Source organism: Pollachius pollachius (genome assembly GCF_949987615.1).
Source record: "Pollachius pollachius genome assembly, chromosome: 4".
NCBI lineage: Eukaryota > Metazoa > Chordata > Actinopteri > Gadiformes > Gadidae > Pollachius > Pollachius pollachius.
The window spans coordinates 5,698,370-5,715,487 of NC_136937.1; the positions used below are offsets into that span (position 1 = coordinate 5,698,370).

The 17,118-nt window shown below is 52.3% G+C and overlaps 1 protein-coding gene across 1 annotated transcript in view; it reads left to right on the forward strand.

Moving 5' to 3' along the window:
• Window positions 1-16,622, forward strand: part of gas2l3 (growth arrest-specific 2 like 3) — a 26,176-nt gene extending 9,554 nt beyond the window's left edge. The window contains exons 2-9 of the mRNA XM_079735768.1: window positions 313-368; window positions 5,084-5,261; window positions 7,429-7,547; window positions 7,948-8,089; window positions 10,530-10,593; window positions 11,057-11,198; window positions 12,459-12,563; window positions 13,403-16,622. Coding sequence (XP_079591894.1) covers window positions 345-368; window positions 5,084-5,261; window positions 7,429-7,547; window positions 7,948-8,089; window positions 10,530-10,593; window positions 11,057-11,198; window positions 12,459-12,563; window positions 13,403-15,064 — 2,436 coding nt within the window. The 5' untranslated portion in view covers window positions 313-344 and the 3' untranslated portion in view covers window positions 15,065-16,622. The remainder of the gene's footprint in view (window positions 1-312; window positions 369-5,083; window positions 5,262-7,428; window positions 7,548-7,947; window positions 8,090-10,529; window positions 10,594-11,056; window positions 11,199-12,458; window positions 12,564-13,402) is intronic.
• Window positions 16,623-17,118: the final 496 nt, after the last annotated feature.

The following is a 17,118-nucleotide window of genomic DNA, read 5'->3' on the forward strand; positions in this document are numbered from 1 at the left end:
GCAGTATACTGCAGTGTTTTGTTTCACTTTAGTTTTCTAACTGGGAGGGTAACATGATTCTCTTATCAGATTTCATCCCAGGTACCTGATTCATCTTTAATTGGGTCCTGGGAGATTTGTATGTATGAATATTAATACCAACACTTAATCAGTGAACACATCGTGCTACACCACTGTGTTTACCAGCAAAGAACTACAAAGCGCTTTGGATGAATTTGGTCTCGAGCCCTTGAGACATGATGTAGCTGAAACATTTATTCCTTTTAGATCAAAATGTTCTAATCCCGTGCTTTTGTCTCCTTTAAATCCCAGAATGAAGAAGTGACCCACCGGTGATCGCACTCATGGCTGTGCAAACTGGCCTGCAGGTATGTCGGCCCTCCCTTAACATGTCTGAGCTGAACTCTGGCGGCTCGAGGCTGAGGGATGTTACGACGTAACGCCCCCAGGGTTCAGAATAACTCACCCATCCCCTCCTCCCGCACTCCCATGACGCCTCCCTCTCCTCCACCTCTCTCTCCACCCCCACCTCTCTCTCTCCTCCACCCCCACCTCCTTCTCCTCCACCCCCACCTCTCTCTCTCCTCCACCCCCACCTCCTTCTCCTCCACCCCCACCTCTCTCTCTCCTCCACCCCCACCTCCTTCTCCTCCACCCCACCTCTCTCTCCTCCACCCCATCTCTCTCTCTCCTCCACCCCCACCTCTCTCTCTCCTCCACCCCCACCTCTCTCTCTCCTCCACCCCCACCTCCATCTTCTCCACCTCCCTTCCCCCCCCCATCTCCCTCTGCCTCTCCTCCACCTCCCCATGGGGTGTGTGTGTGTGTGTGTGTGTGTGTGTGTGTGTGTGTGTGTGTGTGTGTGTGTGTGTGCGCGTGCGCGTGCGCGTGCGTGTGCGTGTGCGTGTGCGTGCGCAATCAGTGATGGCACATCTGTTGTGGAACGTTCTGTATCCAGATGATGACTTGGACGTCCTTCCCTGTTTCCATCCGCCCGTCTCTCCCTCAAGGGAAGGTCTCCTGGAGGTTCTTGAAGGCCAAACTTTGGACTCTTTCCCCCCGAACCCTTTTAGCCAACAACAATTAACCCATAGCATCGCATGGCTAGCTAGCACAGCTAAATGTTTGGTCACTTTGGCAGAAGCGACTCAAATCCATCTAGTCTCTATTCACAACAAGTCAAAGTCAGCTTTATTGTCAATTCCCCAAAATGTGCAAGAGAAATAGAGGAATCAAATTTATTTTGTCTCTGACCCACGGTGCAATAAGGAGAAAAGGATCAAATTAGGTAAAATGGAATAAAATAAGTGATATTTACAATAAATAAATTCTAAATACTGTAAAATACTTCTGAAAAGTGCAAAGGTAGGCAAAACCAAACGGTACAAATAAAGTTAAAAAAGTGAAGCTCCAGGGACCTGTACTGCTACGTAACCGGGCGGGGCAGGATATTAAGAGACGGGACAAACCCTTCATGTCCCCTTAATGTCCCGCTTTAGGCGGTGCACACGCCCTGTTCCAAACCAGGCGAGGGCTCAGATATCAGACCTCTCACTCTCTCTCTCGATTCCCCTCTCATCACGACACGGTGACCTGGACCTCAGCATCAATAACTGTCTCCCCTCTTCGCCAAAGAGGGAGGGAGGGGATCGGGTTTCTATGCGTAAACAAGGACCGGCCGTGACCCTCCTTCCAGATCCCCCGCCGCCGGTTTAACTTCCTGTGTCAGAAACCTTTTTAAAACATCTTCCTTTTTTAACTGGTAAAGACGATCCAGCTTGGCCAGAAGACGGTGCCTCCAGGCTGGGTAGGGAAAGGGCCTTTGGGGCTTAATGTCTTCCTGATGGGCCGTGGAAGTCGACGCACTGCGTGGATACTGGCACACTGCATACGTTCACATTCGATTATTCTATAGTTATTCGACATCACATGTTCACACACACCATTGAGAATGAGAGAATAGTCTTTCAAGGAAGTTTCTGACATCAAATTAATTGTATAGATCATTAGAGAGCTTATCCCCCCCCCCATAATTAAAACCTGGGTTTGGTGTCTGATCTGGAACCAGAACTGCTTGGGAAACGGGTTGAATCCTTTGGATTATTCCATGTGATGAAAAGTCCCATTGCTCAGGAAAAGGGGTGTAGTGCCCCCCCAAAAACAATCAGTCTGGAGTGGAACCTGGGGGTCTCAACAAGGTGGGATGCTAACATGGTAGGGGTTCACCCATCCGTGTGTGTGTGTGTGTGTGTGTGTGTGTGTGTGTGTGTGTGTGTGTGTGTGTGTGTGTGTGTGTGTTGAGTAATCCCCAGTGGTATGGCGATCTATTCTAATCGGCTGTGTGTTTACGTAACGTAACGCAATGCTGCCTTATTGTCTAATTAACTGGATGTAGAGAAGCACATGCGGACCCCTGTGTACTGTGATGCTCTGAGCCAGCCAGAACCCCCTGAAGGCAGCCCCTCCTCTAACCTGTGTTATGTAAGGTGTTCAGCTTGTGTGTAGGGCAGGCTCTCCCTGCTTTGAAGCAGCTTTGCCCCCCCCCCCCCCCCCCGAACATGATTTAGAGGCTTGAGACGCCGAACTAAAGTGTGTGTGTGTGTGTGTGTGTGTGTGTGTGGGTGCCAATCTCTCAGCCCAGCCTTTTCTCAGGGGTTCAAAGTTCGCTCTATTGGGGTCGTGGTTTTGGGTAAACTTCCTGGAGGCCATCAGTGTGCATTCTTTCAGAGAGAAGAGCTATGCAAATATAGACAGAAGAGGAGAGGAACACACACACAAAGACTTAAGCTTATAACTAAAGGTTTGCTATATTTCAATGTGTATATCTATCTATATATATATATAGATATATATATATATATATAGTTTTATATCTATATACATATATAAATAACTAGAAAATAGCCTCAATAGGGTTTTTCTTTAATAATCCTTTTAAAGGCATCTCAAATATGCTTAGAACAATGCTCAGATAACGAGGCACATTTCTACTTTTAATATTCAAACTGCGGCACACACCGGTTCTCCATCCGTACGACTGAGCGGACGTTTCCCTCTTGAACCTTCGGGAGGTTTCAAAATGGGAAACAACACACACACACACACAGTGTCAGACTGAACAACAGACTGAAGACCAGACTGAAGACCAGACTGAAGACCAGACTGAAGACCAGACTGAAGACCAGACTGAACAACAGACTGAAGACCAGACTGAACAACAGACTGAAGACCAGACTGAACAACAGACTGAAGATCAGACTGAACATAGGGCAGGCCACCAGACTGAACGTAGTGCAGGACGCCAGCCAACCCTTCATGTGGCGTTGCGGCGTGGGCTCCAAGAATGTCTCCCCAGCCTCCAGCGCCGTGCCTCGTTGTTCCCTGGAACAATATGAGCCTATGTGGAGGCTCACCACCACCACCACCCCCCACTGCAGCAGATTTGTGTCTGACATGGGGCAATACACTCGCGGATTAGGGCGGAGGAAATATCTGAGGCTTAAAGACCCCCCCCCCCCCCCCCCCTCCCCTCCTCGTAGAAACAACAGATCTTCGGCAGCTGATCGTTCCTTCCTGGAAAACCCAGAGCCAACATCTGGCTCTGGGTTTTCCAGCTGCCGCTACAACAGCAACCCTCCTCTCTCCCAGCGGGAAGGTGGGACGGGGCTGTCCGGGGCGGGGCGGGCCGGGTCGGTCGGAGTCGTTCCTTCCATCTGGGAAACAAAACAGAAAACAAAACGGAATAATCTCGTGGGTGTTAATAAAAGATTAGCGTTTTGCTCTAGTGTTTTTGTTGTCTCCGTTGGGTAGCAGCCCTGTCCCCCACGCTCATGAGGGGAAACAGACTATCCAGGTCTCCTTCCTGTTGTGGACTTGTCTGGGGACAGTTCTCATGAGGGAGGGAGACGGAGGGAGACAGGGGAAGAGAGGTCGAGACAAGGGCTGAGACCATGGCCGCCTTCTGTGGTTTTAACGCATACGAGCGCTCTCTGGGTCTGAGGAGCGATCTTCTGGGGGTCTGAGGAGTGCTCTATTGGGGTCTGAGGAGCGCTCTTCTGGTCTGTGGAGCGCTCTCTTGGGGTCTGAGGAGCGCTCTCTGGGGGTCTGAGGAGTGCTCTCTGGGGGTCTGAGGAGTGCGCTCTCTGGGTCTGAGGAGCGCTCTCTGGCTCCAGGTGCTCCAGACCTCCACTGGGTGTTCTCCAGCTCCGCTCAGTTCCAGGAACTGCCCTTGGCTCCTCCATCGTGTGCTCATAGTTCTATCCTCTACAGACGAAGGGGGAACACATCCTGTGAAAGTACTTGAATAGTAATGAATTACGAATTGAGGTTTCCTCCCTTGGAAGAGGAGCACTGGTGTACAGCGACCTGCTCCAGTTTATTTTCCACCGGATTGGGGGAAAGAAATCCTGTAGAAACTAGTTCATCATGAATGAGCATTTTCTGTCAAATAGAAACCATCTTTCAAAGTGGAAGAAGTGGTTTAATGGTGGACTCTGTGGAGAAGGGTTTTCCCAACGAGATTGGAAGTCTGTGTTGCGTGATGTTGACTTTCCACACATCGGTTAGGGCTGTGCTGTGGTCGGCCCAGGCGTCTTCACAGGGTCACTGGGACACTGTAGCTGGGCGGTGGTGGTGGTGGTGGTGGGAGCTCCAGTGAAGCGTGAGGCAGTGAGGGGACATCCCTGCCTCGTTGCTCTCTGCCTGGAAGGCCTCTCTGGAAGTCCCCCATGTCACGTGACTCCCACTCCAGTCAGGACCGATTCTAGCCGCGAGTCTCACACCCTCACAGCGGTGTCTCGGTACTCCAGATGAGACGCACGCGAACACGTGAACGTGTGCGTGAGCCGTTCCCATCCCCTCCTCCCACTCCCGTCACAATTCCACCTCCCTCTCCTCTGGTCCACCCTCATCTCCTCTTTCCTCTCGTCCCCCTCCTCCAGCTCCATCTCCTCCACCCTCACCTCCATCTCCTCCCTCTCCTCCACCTCTTTAAGTCTCTTCAGATGAAAGCCAAGCTGAATGCACTAAATGTATGTGTAAACGTGTTGACATGTCTCCCCCCCCCCCCCCCCCCCCCCCCCAGGCATGGTTCGGCGAGCGCTTCGACGCGCCCCTCCATTCCCCCCGCAGCCCCCTGGCCCAGCGCCACGGCCCCGGCCTGGCCGACGTCTTCCAGTACGACCAGTGGCTGGCCGTCAGACACGAGGCCACCCTGGTGCCCATGCAGGAGGACCTCGCCATCTGGCTCAGCGGCATGCTGGGTAAGTTCTGGCGGAACGCCGAACCTAACGGGCACAGGAGTTGTTTTGGTTGAACACGAAAGTTGGTCTTTTGTGAATGTGTGTTTGAACGGGCCATTCCCCGTCTTCAAGCCCCTTTTCCTCCCTCTCTTCACCTCCCTTTGGTGGGGGAGGGTGGTGGGGGAGAGAGAGGGAGGTGAAGGAGAGGGAGGGAGAGAGGGAAAGGGAGGTGGAGGAGTCAATCACATGAAATCAACCTAGAGTCGTTTGGAGGTGTGTTGCCTACATGGTTGGCAGGTTCGGGGGATCCACAACCAATCTTCAGCTCTAAATATTAGACATGCTGCGATATTTACATATATTGATTGACATAATGCCTTGCCCTTCCATGACACCACGGGGAAGAACGCCCAGTTGGCAAGCTTGAAAACACGTGAGGAAGTAGATAATTTCCCGTGGATCAGGCGTCGGTGGGACGCACACAAAACAAGCTGAAAAGAAATTCCCCCACTCCATTGCTGCGTCGTGCCATTATACTGGGAGAGGGCATTATACTGGGAGAGGTTATTGTCTGGGGCCACACAATGCTCCTGTGACAGCTCCGACGAAACCAAAGGAGACTGAGAAACGGCCCCGCATTGTCCAGCAAACTCTTTGCTTTGCTGTGAGCGCTTTAAAACAAAAACACAAACACGTGAGTGAGTCGTGAGCTCCGCTCCTCGACCCCCTTTGATCACGGCGTTCTGCTCTTCGTGTGAAGACGGCGTGTTCTGTCGGACCAGGGGCCGTGAAGCGGTCGTGGGCGGACAGTGTTGTGCCCCCCCCCCCCCCCCCCCCCCCCGGTGGGGGCCTCTCTCCGGGATGCGATCAACGCACCTTTTGTCCGGGCCCTTTGTCCCTGCGCTGCGGCGGTGATTGTGGGGTGGTGACCGGGGAAGGCAGGGAGGGGGAGTCGGCCTCGTCTTACAGAAGGGCCCCGGGGTGGTGGCCCTCAATGTGTGGTCTTAGGGGGAGGGGGGAGATAGGATAGGAAGGATAGGGGGGTCATACGGGGGTCACCCGCTGAATGACAAGTGGTGTGGATGTCTTTGGAGTGTGTGGAAGTGATTCCTGGCACATTTCCTAAGCCTTAAAGGGTTGTGCATACGAATACCGCCGCCGCGGATAACTGCCAGGCATTAACATGACGCTGTTGGCATGAGGGTTATATTCACTCAGTCATTCAGCAGCGGGCGTGTGGAGGGAGCTGGATGGATGAAGCGGTAATGATGCAGATTGTATTCATGCTTGAGTCTCATGGTTCTCATGCACTCGTATCCATGGCAATGGCCTGCAGTCAAACGAACACACGAGAACCATGAGACTCAATCATAGCACCGTCGGATCATAACCGCGTGGGCTGAGGAGATGAGATGCCGCAGATGAGCGGGTTGAGATGCTCTTGTTCTTTGTGGTTCTGTGTTGAGATGATGTGGTTCTGTGCCGATGTTCTTGTTCCCTGTGGTTCTGTGTGGAGATGTTCTGGTTCTGTTCAGGAGCTTGTTGAGATTTTCTGGTTCTGTGTGGTTCCAGGAGCTTGTTCAGTTCTGTATGGTTTGGTGTTGATGTTGTGGTTCTGTGTGGTTCTTTGTTGAGATGTTGTGGTTCTGTGTTGAGATGTTCTGGTTCTGTGTCTAGAGGTTCTGGTTCTGTGTTGAGATGTTCCGGTTCTGTGTTGAGAGGTTCTGGTTCTGTGTTATGTTCTGGTTCTTGTTCTGTGTCTAGAGGTTCTGGTTCTGTGTTGAGATGTTCCAGTTCTGTGTTGAGAGGTTCTGGTTCTGTGTTGAGATGTTCCAGTTCTGTGTTGAGAGGTTCTGGTTCTGTGTTGAGAGGTTCTGGTTCTGTGTTGAGATGTTCCGGTTCTGTGTTGAGAGGTTCTGGTTCTGTGTTGAGATGTTCCGGTTCTGTGTTGAGAGGTTCTGGTTCTGTGTTGAGATGTTCCGGTTCTGTGTTGAGAGGTTCTGGTTCTGTGTTGAGATGTTCCGGTTCTGTGTTGAGAGGTTCTGGTTCTGTGTTGAGATGTTCCGGTTCTGTGTTGAGAGGTTCTGGTTCTGTGTTGAGAGCTTCTGGTTCTGTGTTGAGAGGTTCTGGTTCTGTGTTGAGAGGTTCTGGTTCTGTGTTGAGGGGTTCTGGTTCTCTGTGGTTCCAGGCGCGGAGGTGCGGGCCGAGTTCTTCATGGAGGAGCTGAACAACGGCGTGCGGCTGTGTCAGCTGACCGGGGCGCTGAGGGAGAGGATGGCCCAGAGCTGTCCTGCTGAGCTCTCCAAGGTGGGACACCGTCTGGGGGGGGGGGTCCGGATCACTGGGGGGCGTCCTGCTTAGTGGGGGCGGGGGGCTGAAGTAATGGCAGACTGCCGCAGCTAATTCTCACTCTATATTCTGTGTCACTTGGTTCATCCATCTCTCTGATCCAATCACCTCCGTCCACCGGACTTTATTCATTATATTCCCTATACTTCTATTCCGATAAGAATAATTTATATTATTAACGCCATTCATTCTAATTATTATTATTAACGCAAGTAATTCTCTAATTACTGCCGTCCGTCCCTCGTCGAGGCCCTCCTCTGGGGTCTCGTTCGGAGAGCAGTTCCTCCTGGGTCTTGTTCCCGTCTGTTGGGTGGGGACCCGACCTGACAACCCTCTCGTGTTCCCGTTGCCATGGCAGCTGTTCCCCTCGCAGAAGGTGACCTTCAAGCGGGACGCGTCGCCGGGCTCCTTCTTCGCCAGGGACAACACGGCCAACTTCCTGGGCTGGTGCCGCCGCATCGGCGTGGAGGAGACCTACCTGTTCGAGTCCGAAGGCCTGGGTACGGTCCGGGGGTCCGGGGGGTTTGGGAGTCGGCACCGGGTCAATGCTACCGTTAGGAAAGTGTCTGTTTAGAAGAGGAAATGTGATTGGTCTGAGGACGCCGCCCGAAACATACACACATCAATGTCTGAGATCATAAGATACACTTGATCAACTGATCATACACTGATCAATATCTGATAATTACATCCAATTCTGATCAATACAGCCCCTTCTGATCAATATCTGATCATTACATCCACTTCTGGTCAGTATCTGATCTTGCATCCACTTTCGATCAATACAGCCCCTTCTGATCAATATCTGATCATTACATCCACTTCTGGTCAGTATCTGATCAATACAGCCCCTTCCGATCAATACAGCCACTCCTGATCAATGTCTGATCTTGCATCCACTTTCGATCAATACAGCCACTTTTGATCAATATCTGATCATTGCAGCCCGTTCTGATCAGGCTCTGAGCTCATGACCTGGTACATCGGTCGTATCTGTTCTCATCATGAATCAGCGTTCCTATATAGGTGCTGGTGCCCTGTGGGGCGGGGCCAACCAGGCCAGGCTGTGGTGTCTGTGGTGTCTGTAGTGTCGGGTGTCTGTTGTGAAATACGAGCTCTGCTTTACAAACACCCAGGGGAGAACGCCTGTTATCAAACCCTGGCACACAGCAAGGACCTATATACAACTTTATAATAATACTATACAAACTTTTCAACTATGGCTCACAGCAAGGACCTATATACAACTTTATAATAATACTATACAAACTATGCAGTTATACAACTATGGCACAGATCAAAGACCTATATACAACTTTAGAACAATACGATACAAACCATGCAGTTATACAACTATATAAATATCCAACTATATATAGCTTTACAACGATATAAATATAAAACTATATAAATATAAAACTACATAAATCTAAGACTAAATATAGCTATACAGTACAACTATATAAATATCCAGCAACATAAATATATAACTACATAGATATCCAACTACTTAGATATCCAACTATATAAGTATACAACTATAAGGTTAGAGATCTACACAACTATACAGTTCTACACAACTTTGCAAATACACAGTTATGCAACCATACACTTCTACACAACTATACAGCTATACAAATACCCACCTCTGCATTAAGCCTGTTTGTTATTTGTTAAACACGGAGCTAAAGAGCCTCAAACACAGAGCCCATAACTGCATTCCATTCGGTGTTCGCTTTAATCCAAAGCATCTTACACAGTCATGCATACATTGTTGGCCAACGCTGCCCCAGTGGGAATCGAACCCGTAACCCTTGCTGTGTTAACAGAACAGATGCCCCCCCCCTGCCTCCTAATTAGACCAGAATCCAAAAGACTGCTCAGCGAATACATTTGAAGCACAGGGGCAAAATAGCTAAAAGCTTTTTTAATTGCCGTTTCGATGGAGGACTAATTAGCTTAATTAGAAGCGTTGTTGGATCTCCAAGTCTCATGAGATTGGGAGGGCGGGGCCCCCCATGGAGAAGGTTGTCAGAGCTTCAGGTCTAACAGGATCTTAGTGGAGGGGTAAGAGTTAGCGTTAGCGTTGTCAACATGCTCTCATTACCAGTAGTGCCTCTGAGGCGGGGAGGGGGGTTGTGTGATGTTAAGTCGTCGGGACCCGACCTGCCGTCCAATGGGAACGGAGAACTCGTGCTACATAGCTGGAGTCTGGACTTTACCCTCTGGACATGTAGTGCAATGACTGGTTTGCAGTATCTTTGTATTTTTCTCAGGATTTTGACGTAACCCGATTTTATTTTCCTGGGAATAAATTAACATTGGGTTGATTGGGGCTCTTACGCTCGTCATCTGACCCCCTTCCACCCAATCACCTTGCTTCTTTCTGCCCGTAGTGGTGTAAAGGAACGTTGAGATGGACACAGACTGATGATATGCGCTATACTGATCCACACAGACCAATATCAATAGTACTTTAGTTAGAGACGCATCAGTGATAATGATTCCAGTTTGAGTTTCCGGTGCTGACCAATCACATTCTGTGAAGTCTGGAAGGATTTCTGATAATCCCTCTGAAATCTAGATGTAGCTTCATGGAGATGCATTTAATTCCCAACGAATGCTTCGGAAAGCAACAATATTTGGATGAACAAACAGAGTACTTTATCTTAATTTAAAGAGGAACGAGTTGGGTTTGTAGCCATATCTGTTATTAATCCACATGTTCTCCAGCTGTACTGCAGTTTAGTTTATTAATCAGTCAGGGACCACACAGCAAAACATGAGTCTCTTAGGTGTAGCTCCAGGCTAATCTTCCTCTGCAGTGCCTACAGAGGAAGCCGAGTTCCTGTCTCCTGTAGGAAGTGTCTCTGACGCTCTCCTCCTCCCTCTCTCTCCTCCTCCCTCTCTCTCCTCCTTTCTCTCTCCCCCTCTCTCTAGTTCTGCACAAGGAGCCACGCCAGGTGTGTCTCTGCCTGCTGGCCATCGGCCGCATCGTGTCCAGGTACGTCGCCATACTTTGCGCTCTGCTTCCTCTCGTCTAACAGGAAGGCAGCTTGTCTTTGCATAAGCTTAGAAGACCTTTCTGTGCGGGTTAGGGTAAATAGGTTGATCCCATGACTTGAACGCACGTTGTTTTTGAGTCGAGTTAGCCTGATTACACCAGAGAATTATAAAGCCCTGTTGTGAGTGGACAAGAGTCCCGTTGTTCAAATGAGTCACGACGAGGTTGTTCGAGTTGTTCAATGGTAGTGGATGAGGTGTGACGCGCACACACGCACGCACAGACGTACACACACCGACTGACTGACTGACTGACTGTAACCTAGAATTCTAATACAAGCATTATGTAAAGTAAATATATTCTTAATAACTTAATAACAATGACACACCGTTAGACGACCCCCCGGCCCAGTAGTTTGTTAGAGGAGGTCTGAGGTCTGACTGTGTCCCCCCCCCCCCCTCAGGTACGGCGTGGAGCCCCCCGTCCTGGTGAAGCTGGAGAAGGAGATCGAGCTGGAGGAGACTCTGCTGAGGAACCAGGACCCCCCCAAGGCTGTCAAGACCTTCAGCGTGTGCTGCCAGCACGGGGGTCTCTACCAGCCCGGGGTACGTTGGCCCGACGGAGACGATCGCTAGCAGAACTGTCACGCTCCTACTATGGTTGCTATTTATTTAGTTTAGCTTTTAAGCACGTTCCCTTTCCTCCTTTTTTTTTTGGCGGCCATTCTTTTTTTTGTTCAAACTGCCAGCTGAGGAGGTTTCATGTGATTATCTTCGTGGTCGTATGTTCTAAACCTCCTTTCTGTCTTTCACACGGCATCATGACTTTATCGCTACGGATAATTCCGACCAATTTCAACAAAAATTCTCTTCAACTGTCTTTCGGGTCAGGCGGCCATTTTAACCCCAACTGCCGTCCGCGACAGCCGTTCGTGACGCTCCCATTGTGGTCGAGGGCTGTGTTTCCGCTCTTTTATACATAGGTTGTTGTTCTTTTTCCCGCCCTGGCGGCGGGGCGTTGTGTAACGGCTCTCGCTCCAGCGCGCCCGGCCCGTACGCGGGGTCCAGACCCACGTGTGACCTAGTTGAGGTTAGCCTCGTCAGCCCCCGAGGCTAGGTGACGCAACATGGCCGTCCGTGTGGCTGCTGCACTCAAAGACCTGCGACTCCCTTTCTTCTTCTCTGCACACATATGCCCCCCCCCCACTTAAAGTGCACCGAGTCGTGAGCCTAATGATGTCATCCCACCGTCCCCCCCCACCCCCCACCCCAGCTGTGCTCAGGAAGTTTACTTCATGTGTTAGACCAACCGATAACAGCACGATATTAATGTTAATATTATGCGTCTCTATGATTTGATGTGATGCTGGCAGGGTTTCCCATCGACGTACGCGTTCTAGTATGAAGTGTTGTCAGACCCACCGATCAACATTATGATATGCTAATATGTTGATGAGGGCGGTGTTGGCCCGGTTCCCACGCAGCGTCCTGGTGTGAAACGTAGCCCGCAGGGATCAATGTTTGCTTGTTCGTCCGTTTCTCGGGATGATCAATGATTGTTCTCTCTCTCTGTGGGGTGAGGTCTTATGTAAGCTCCCACGCCTCTCCATCCCTCTTTTTTTCCACTGGCGATCATTTCATTTCTCTTTCACTGCTGTCCCTCTCACTCACTCTCTCGCTCTCTCTGAGTCTCCCTCACTCACCCTCTCGCTCTCTTTCTCCCTCTCGCCCTCTCACTTTCACTCTCAATCTCTCTCGCTTTCACTCCCCCCCTCACTCTACCGGCGTCTGTGTGTCTGTCCCTCCCTCCCTCCCTCCCTCCGTCAGTCTGTCTCCATCGCTCATCCTCTGTGTGTCTCTCATCAGGACCACGGGCTGGACGACCCCCCCTGTGACTGCGCCAACAGGGTGTCCATCGAGTATCTGTCGGAGGGCCGCTACCGGCTTGGGGAGAAGACCCTCTTCATCAGGGTGGGACACACGTACCCCCTCAGACACCTCCCTGACAACCTCCCCCACTCCCCCCTCCCCATACGTAGTGGTCCTGTGTTTTACTACGGACACACTGGTCATAACGGACGCGTAACGCACCGCTGTGTCCTACTATGTGTAGGATACTTTGTGTCTCCTGCAGTCTATAGTGGAGTACATGCTACACAAGTACACACACTAAACACAAAAAAGGTAACGAGGTCCTCCGATTGGCAGTGATTCAAGGTGAGGTCACTCCATAATGGCGTCCTAATGGCGTCATAACATATATAGATGTACTGTATAAAGATTAGATTGATGGATGGAGAGAGACAGTCTCTCCCTCTCAGTCCATTTTAAAAGACGCTTTGGCATGACAAACGTACACATCGCCAAACACTAAGGGTTATAGAAGTAGTAAAACAAGAAGGGAAAATCAACTCACTCTCTCTCTCTCCGCCCTCTCTCCCCCTCTTCCTCCCCTCTCTCCCCCTCTCCCTCCCCTCTCTTCCTCCCCTCTCTCCCCTCTCCCTCCCCTCTCTCTCCCCCTCTCTCCCCCTCTCCCTCCCCTCTCTCCCTCCCCTCTCTCTCCCCCTCTCCCTCCCCTCTCTCTCCCCCTCTCCCTCCCCTCTCTCCTCTCCCTCCCCTCTCCCTCCCCTCTCTCTCCCCCTCTTCCTCCCCTCTCTCCCCTCTCCCTCCCCTCTCCCTCCCCTCTCTCCCCCTCTCCCTCCCCTCTCTCCCCTCTCTCTCCCCTCTCTCTCCCCCTCTCTCTCCCCCTCTCCCTCCCCTCTCCCTCCCCCTCTCCCTCCCCCTCTCTCCCCCTCTCCCTCCCCCTCCAGATGCTACATGGGAAGCATGTGATGGTGCGCGTGGGGGGTGGCTGGGACACCCTGAGGGGCTTCCTGCTGAAGTACGACCCCCTGCGGACCCTCCAGTTCACCACGCTGGAGCAGAAGATCCTGGCCTTCCAGAAGGGCCCGCCCGGCGTGGGCGGCCATCGCCACGGCAACGGGGCCCACCACCTGCCCCCTCCGCCGCCCCCGGACATGGACCCCCTGGCGGCCGTGGACGACCTCGTCTCGTCCTCCTCCTCCTCTTCGTCGTCGTCGTCCTCCTCCTCCTCTTCGTCCCTGTCGGCCCCCGCCAGCTGCCGCGCCCACACCCCCTCCCCGGCCTGCACCCCCACTCTGCCCCGGAAGGGCGGGGCCCCCCACGGCCACAGGAACGGGCGGGGCCCCGCCCAGGCCCCGCCCCCCAGGAAGCCCACGCAGCTGCCCCTGTCCACCGCCCCCAGGGGCCCCGCCCTCGCCAAGGGCCCCGCCTCCCTGCCGGCCACGCCCCTCACCCCGGGCTCCTCGAAACAGACCCCCAGTCCCACCGCGGGGCCCCTTGGGGCCCGGGCCCAGCGCCGGGCGGGGACCCCCTCCTCGGTGCAGGCCCCTCCCCCCATCCCCTCCTCCTCCTCTTCCTCCTCCTCGTCCTCCAAGCTGAAGCTGAGGGCGGGGCCCCGCGGCGGCCCCGCCCAGCCCCGGAGCCCCGTCTGCCCCGAGCCGTCCCGCAAATGCCCCAAACCCTCCACCCCCACCGTGCCGCCGCCCCCCGTCATCGTCTGCCCCCCGACTCCTCAAGGGCCCGCCCCCGGGGGCAAGGACGCGCGGCCCCCCACGGGCGCCGGCCAGCGCTCCCGCCTCACCACGCGGAGGCCCGCCTCCCCGTCCGCGCGCCACCGCCTGGAGGCGGTCCGCAGGGCCCGCGCCGGCCCCCGCAAGGCGGCGGCCGCCGGCCCCGCCCCCAGAGCGGGAGGGGCGCTGCTGGTCCCGCAGGTCAGAACTCGGACCCCCGGCCCGCGGGCTCGCTCCCCGATGCCGGCGGCGTCCAAAGCCCCCTCCTCGCTCGTCAAGGGCGCTGGCCTGGCCACGCCCTCCCGTCCGGTCACGCCCACTGGTCTGGTTACGTCCACTGGTCGGGTCACGCCCACTGGTCGGGTTACGCCCACTGGTCGGGTTACGTCCACTGGTCGGGTCACGCCCACTGGTCGGGTCACGCCCACCGGCATGGCCACACCCACTGGTCTGGTCACACCCACCCGTCCGGTCACGCCCACCGGCATGGCCACACCCACCAGTCTGGTCACGCCCACCGGCATGGCCACACCCACTGGTCGGGTCACACCCACCAGCCTGGCCATGCCCACGCCGACCCGCCCCCTTGCAACCGCTCCTGGGCCGGTCTCCAAGGGCCCGGTCAAACCCGAACAGAAAGCCACGACGACGACGGCGAAGACCACGAAGGTCAACCGCAAGCAGGGGGTCCCGGCCAACGCCAGGAAGGGGACCCTGAAACCCGAGGACGCTTCGCCGAGGAACCCGGTTCCCAAGAAGACCGGTCCCACCACGGGCAAGACGGCCCCCCAGGGAAAGAGCAAACGCACCGACCCTTACTTTGAAATGGACACTAAGAAGAGCCAGAAACCGCCCGTCAAAACCCAAGCGCACGGGTAAAAGGAAGTGCGGTGGACCAGGACTCTTATTTTGAAAAGCGACGAGACGTCTTCGTGAGCAATAATAATAATACGGTTGGACTCCGCTCTGAGGAGAGAAGGCGTCGGAGACTGTTTCTGTAATTCTCTTTTACCAGCAGGCCTTTTTATAGATCAGCCTTTTAGAGCTTCCTCACATCTCCTACCAAACGGGGAATGCAGCACTTAGCGGCCATGGAAACTGCGCCGTTACATTCTCTAAACGTGTTGACATTAATCCTTTTAATAATCAAAATGGGTGAAAAGTTTTGACAGGTTTAATTTTCTTTTTTTTTTTACGTTTTGTGATTTTATTTCTGTTGTTGGGAGTTGCTTTTGTTATTTAATTCATTAACCAAAAAGGTCATGATTTTTGTATGTTGTCCGTTTTAAAGTTAACTCATTGACGATGAATTTAGGTCAGTGGAAATAACTGGTTAAACTCTTACCTTGCACAATGTTTACATTTAGCTGTTCAACTTTTATTTTTACTTTTGCTCTCCGATTACTTTCCTCTGTGGATTCTTAAACTGTTGCAGCCAATTCATCTCATATCATTTTTAATGATGCATACCGCAGATCAGATCCAAGTTAGTTTAGCTGTAAATGCTTTTAAGATCCATCAATATAGTTCAAGAATTCCACGGATTATCAGAGTTTCAAAGACGGGGAGAGGTGCTTCGTGTGTGTTAGTGTTATTGTTTTGCTGTGTGGAAAAGCCAGCAAAGAATATCCCGTCAGTCATCATTCACAGAAGCAGGGATCTGGAACCAAAGTTTGGCAGACCGGCCGACTGGAACTGAATCCAAGCCCTGGGAACTGGATCTAAGGCCCGGGTAGCTCGCCAGTGAGAACAAGCACTCCACTGGCAGAGTCCGCCGGGCTGTGAGCGTCCGTCATGCGCGCTGTGAGCGTCCGTCATGCGGGCTCTGAGCGTCCGTGTTGCGGGTTGCCAGCGCCCCTCATGCGGGCTGTGAGAGTCCGTCATGCTGGCTCTCAGCGTCCGTGTTGCGGTCTGTGAGCGTCCGTCCTGCGGGGCTTTGAGCTTCTCATCAAGCGGGATCTGTTCGCTGTCGGCCTCAACCGCCAGTCGGAAGTAACCGGCCCGACCCCCTTCGTCGCGGCGTGCCTTTTTAACGAACGAACTCCTGCTCGTGTTTCACAGCGGGTGGCGTTGTAGAATGTATTGGGCGGGGTTTAAAGAGGGGTGGGGCTTGTTTTTGTTTTTGTTTTTATTCGAGTACATTGCACAGTGTAATACGAGCACTCGCTGTGACCTTTGACCTCCGTGCGGAGGACGGGTTCACGGACGAACTTTTACTACTGATCCAACTGCAGCTTCCTTAAGTGCGGGGACTAATTATGTTGTTTTGTGGGTTTCTAATTTTTTGTTTTGTTGATCGTGAATCATAATTATAGATATTTTCATGTAGTGGATGTGTGTGTATGGATATGTATAGGCCTACTGTATACGAGGAGTGAGGGTATTTCATTTTTGGCACTTTATGGAAAACGTGTGTTTGTCACATTTTGAATGTTGATTCTGTCCGTGCGTCTCAATCTCTCTCTTTCTGTGTCTCTCGACCTCTCTGTCAAAGTGACGTCATTTGATTAATAAATGAATGTTTAAAAACAAACTGACCGTATACTGATTATTTTTAATCATTTGTTGACTCCACTCTCCAGTAGTCCACTCTTGGGTGGGCCTGTGTCGGTAAACTAAGTGAACTAATGTAACTGGCTCTCCAAGATGAAGGCCTATTCTGAAAAAGGCTTTTTTAAATCCAAACATTGTACAAACTTTCAATTGACACAACCTAACATGTAGCTTCGGTTAAATGATCCATTTGAAAAAAAATATGTGCGCTATTAAGGAAAAGCAGGCGTCGGAGGGGATAATGTTTCCAAGTTCAACACAAGATGGTTCAGTGTGAAGTCAACAACCCACATCGGATGTGGAAACCGTCAATCACCACATACCAATGAACACAATAAATAGATCATCCTCGAGGATCTGAACTCAGTCCAATGCAGAAG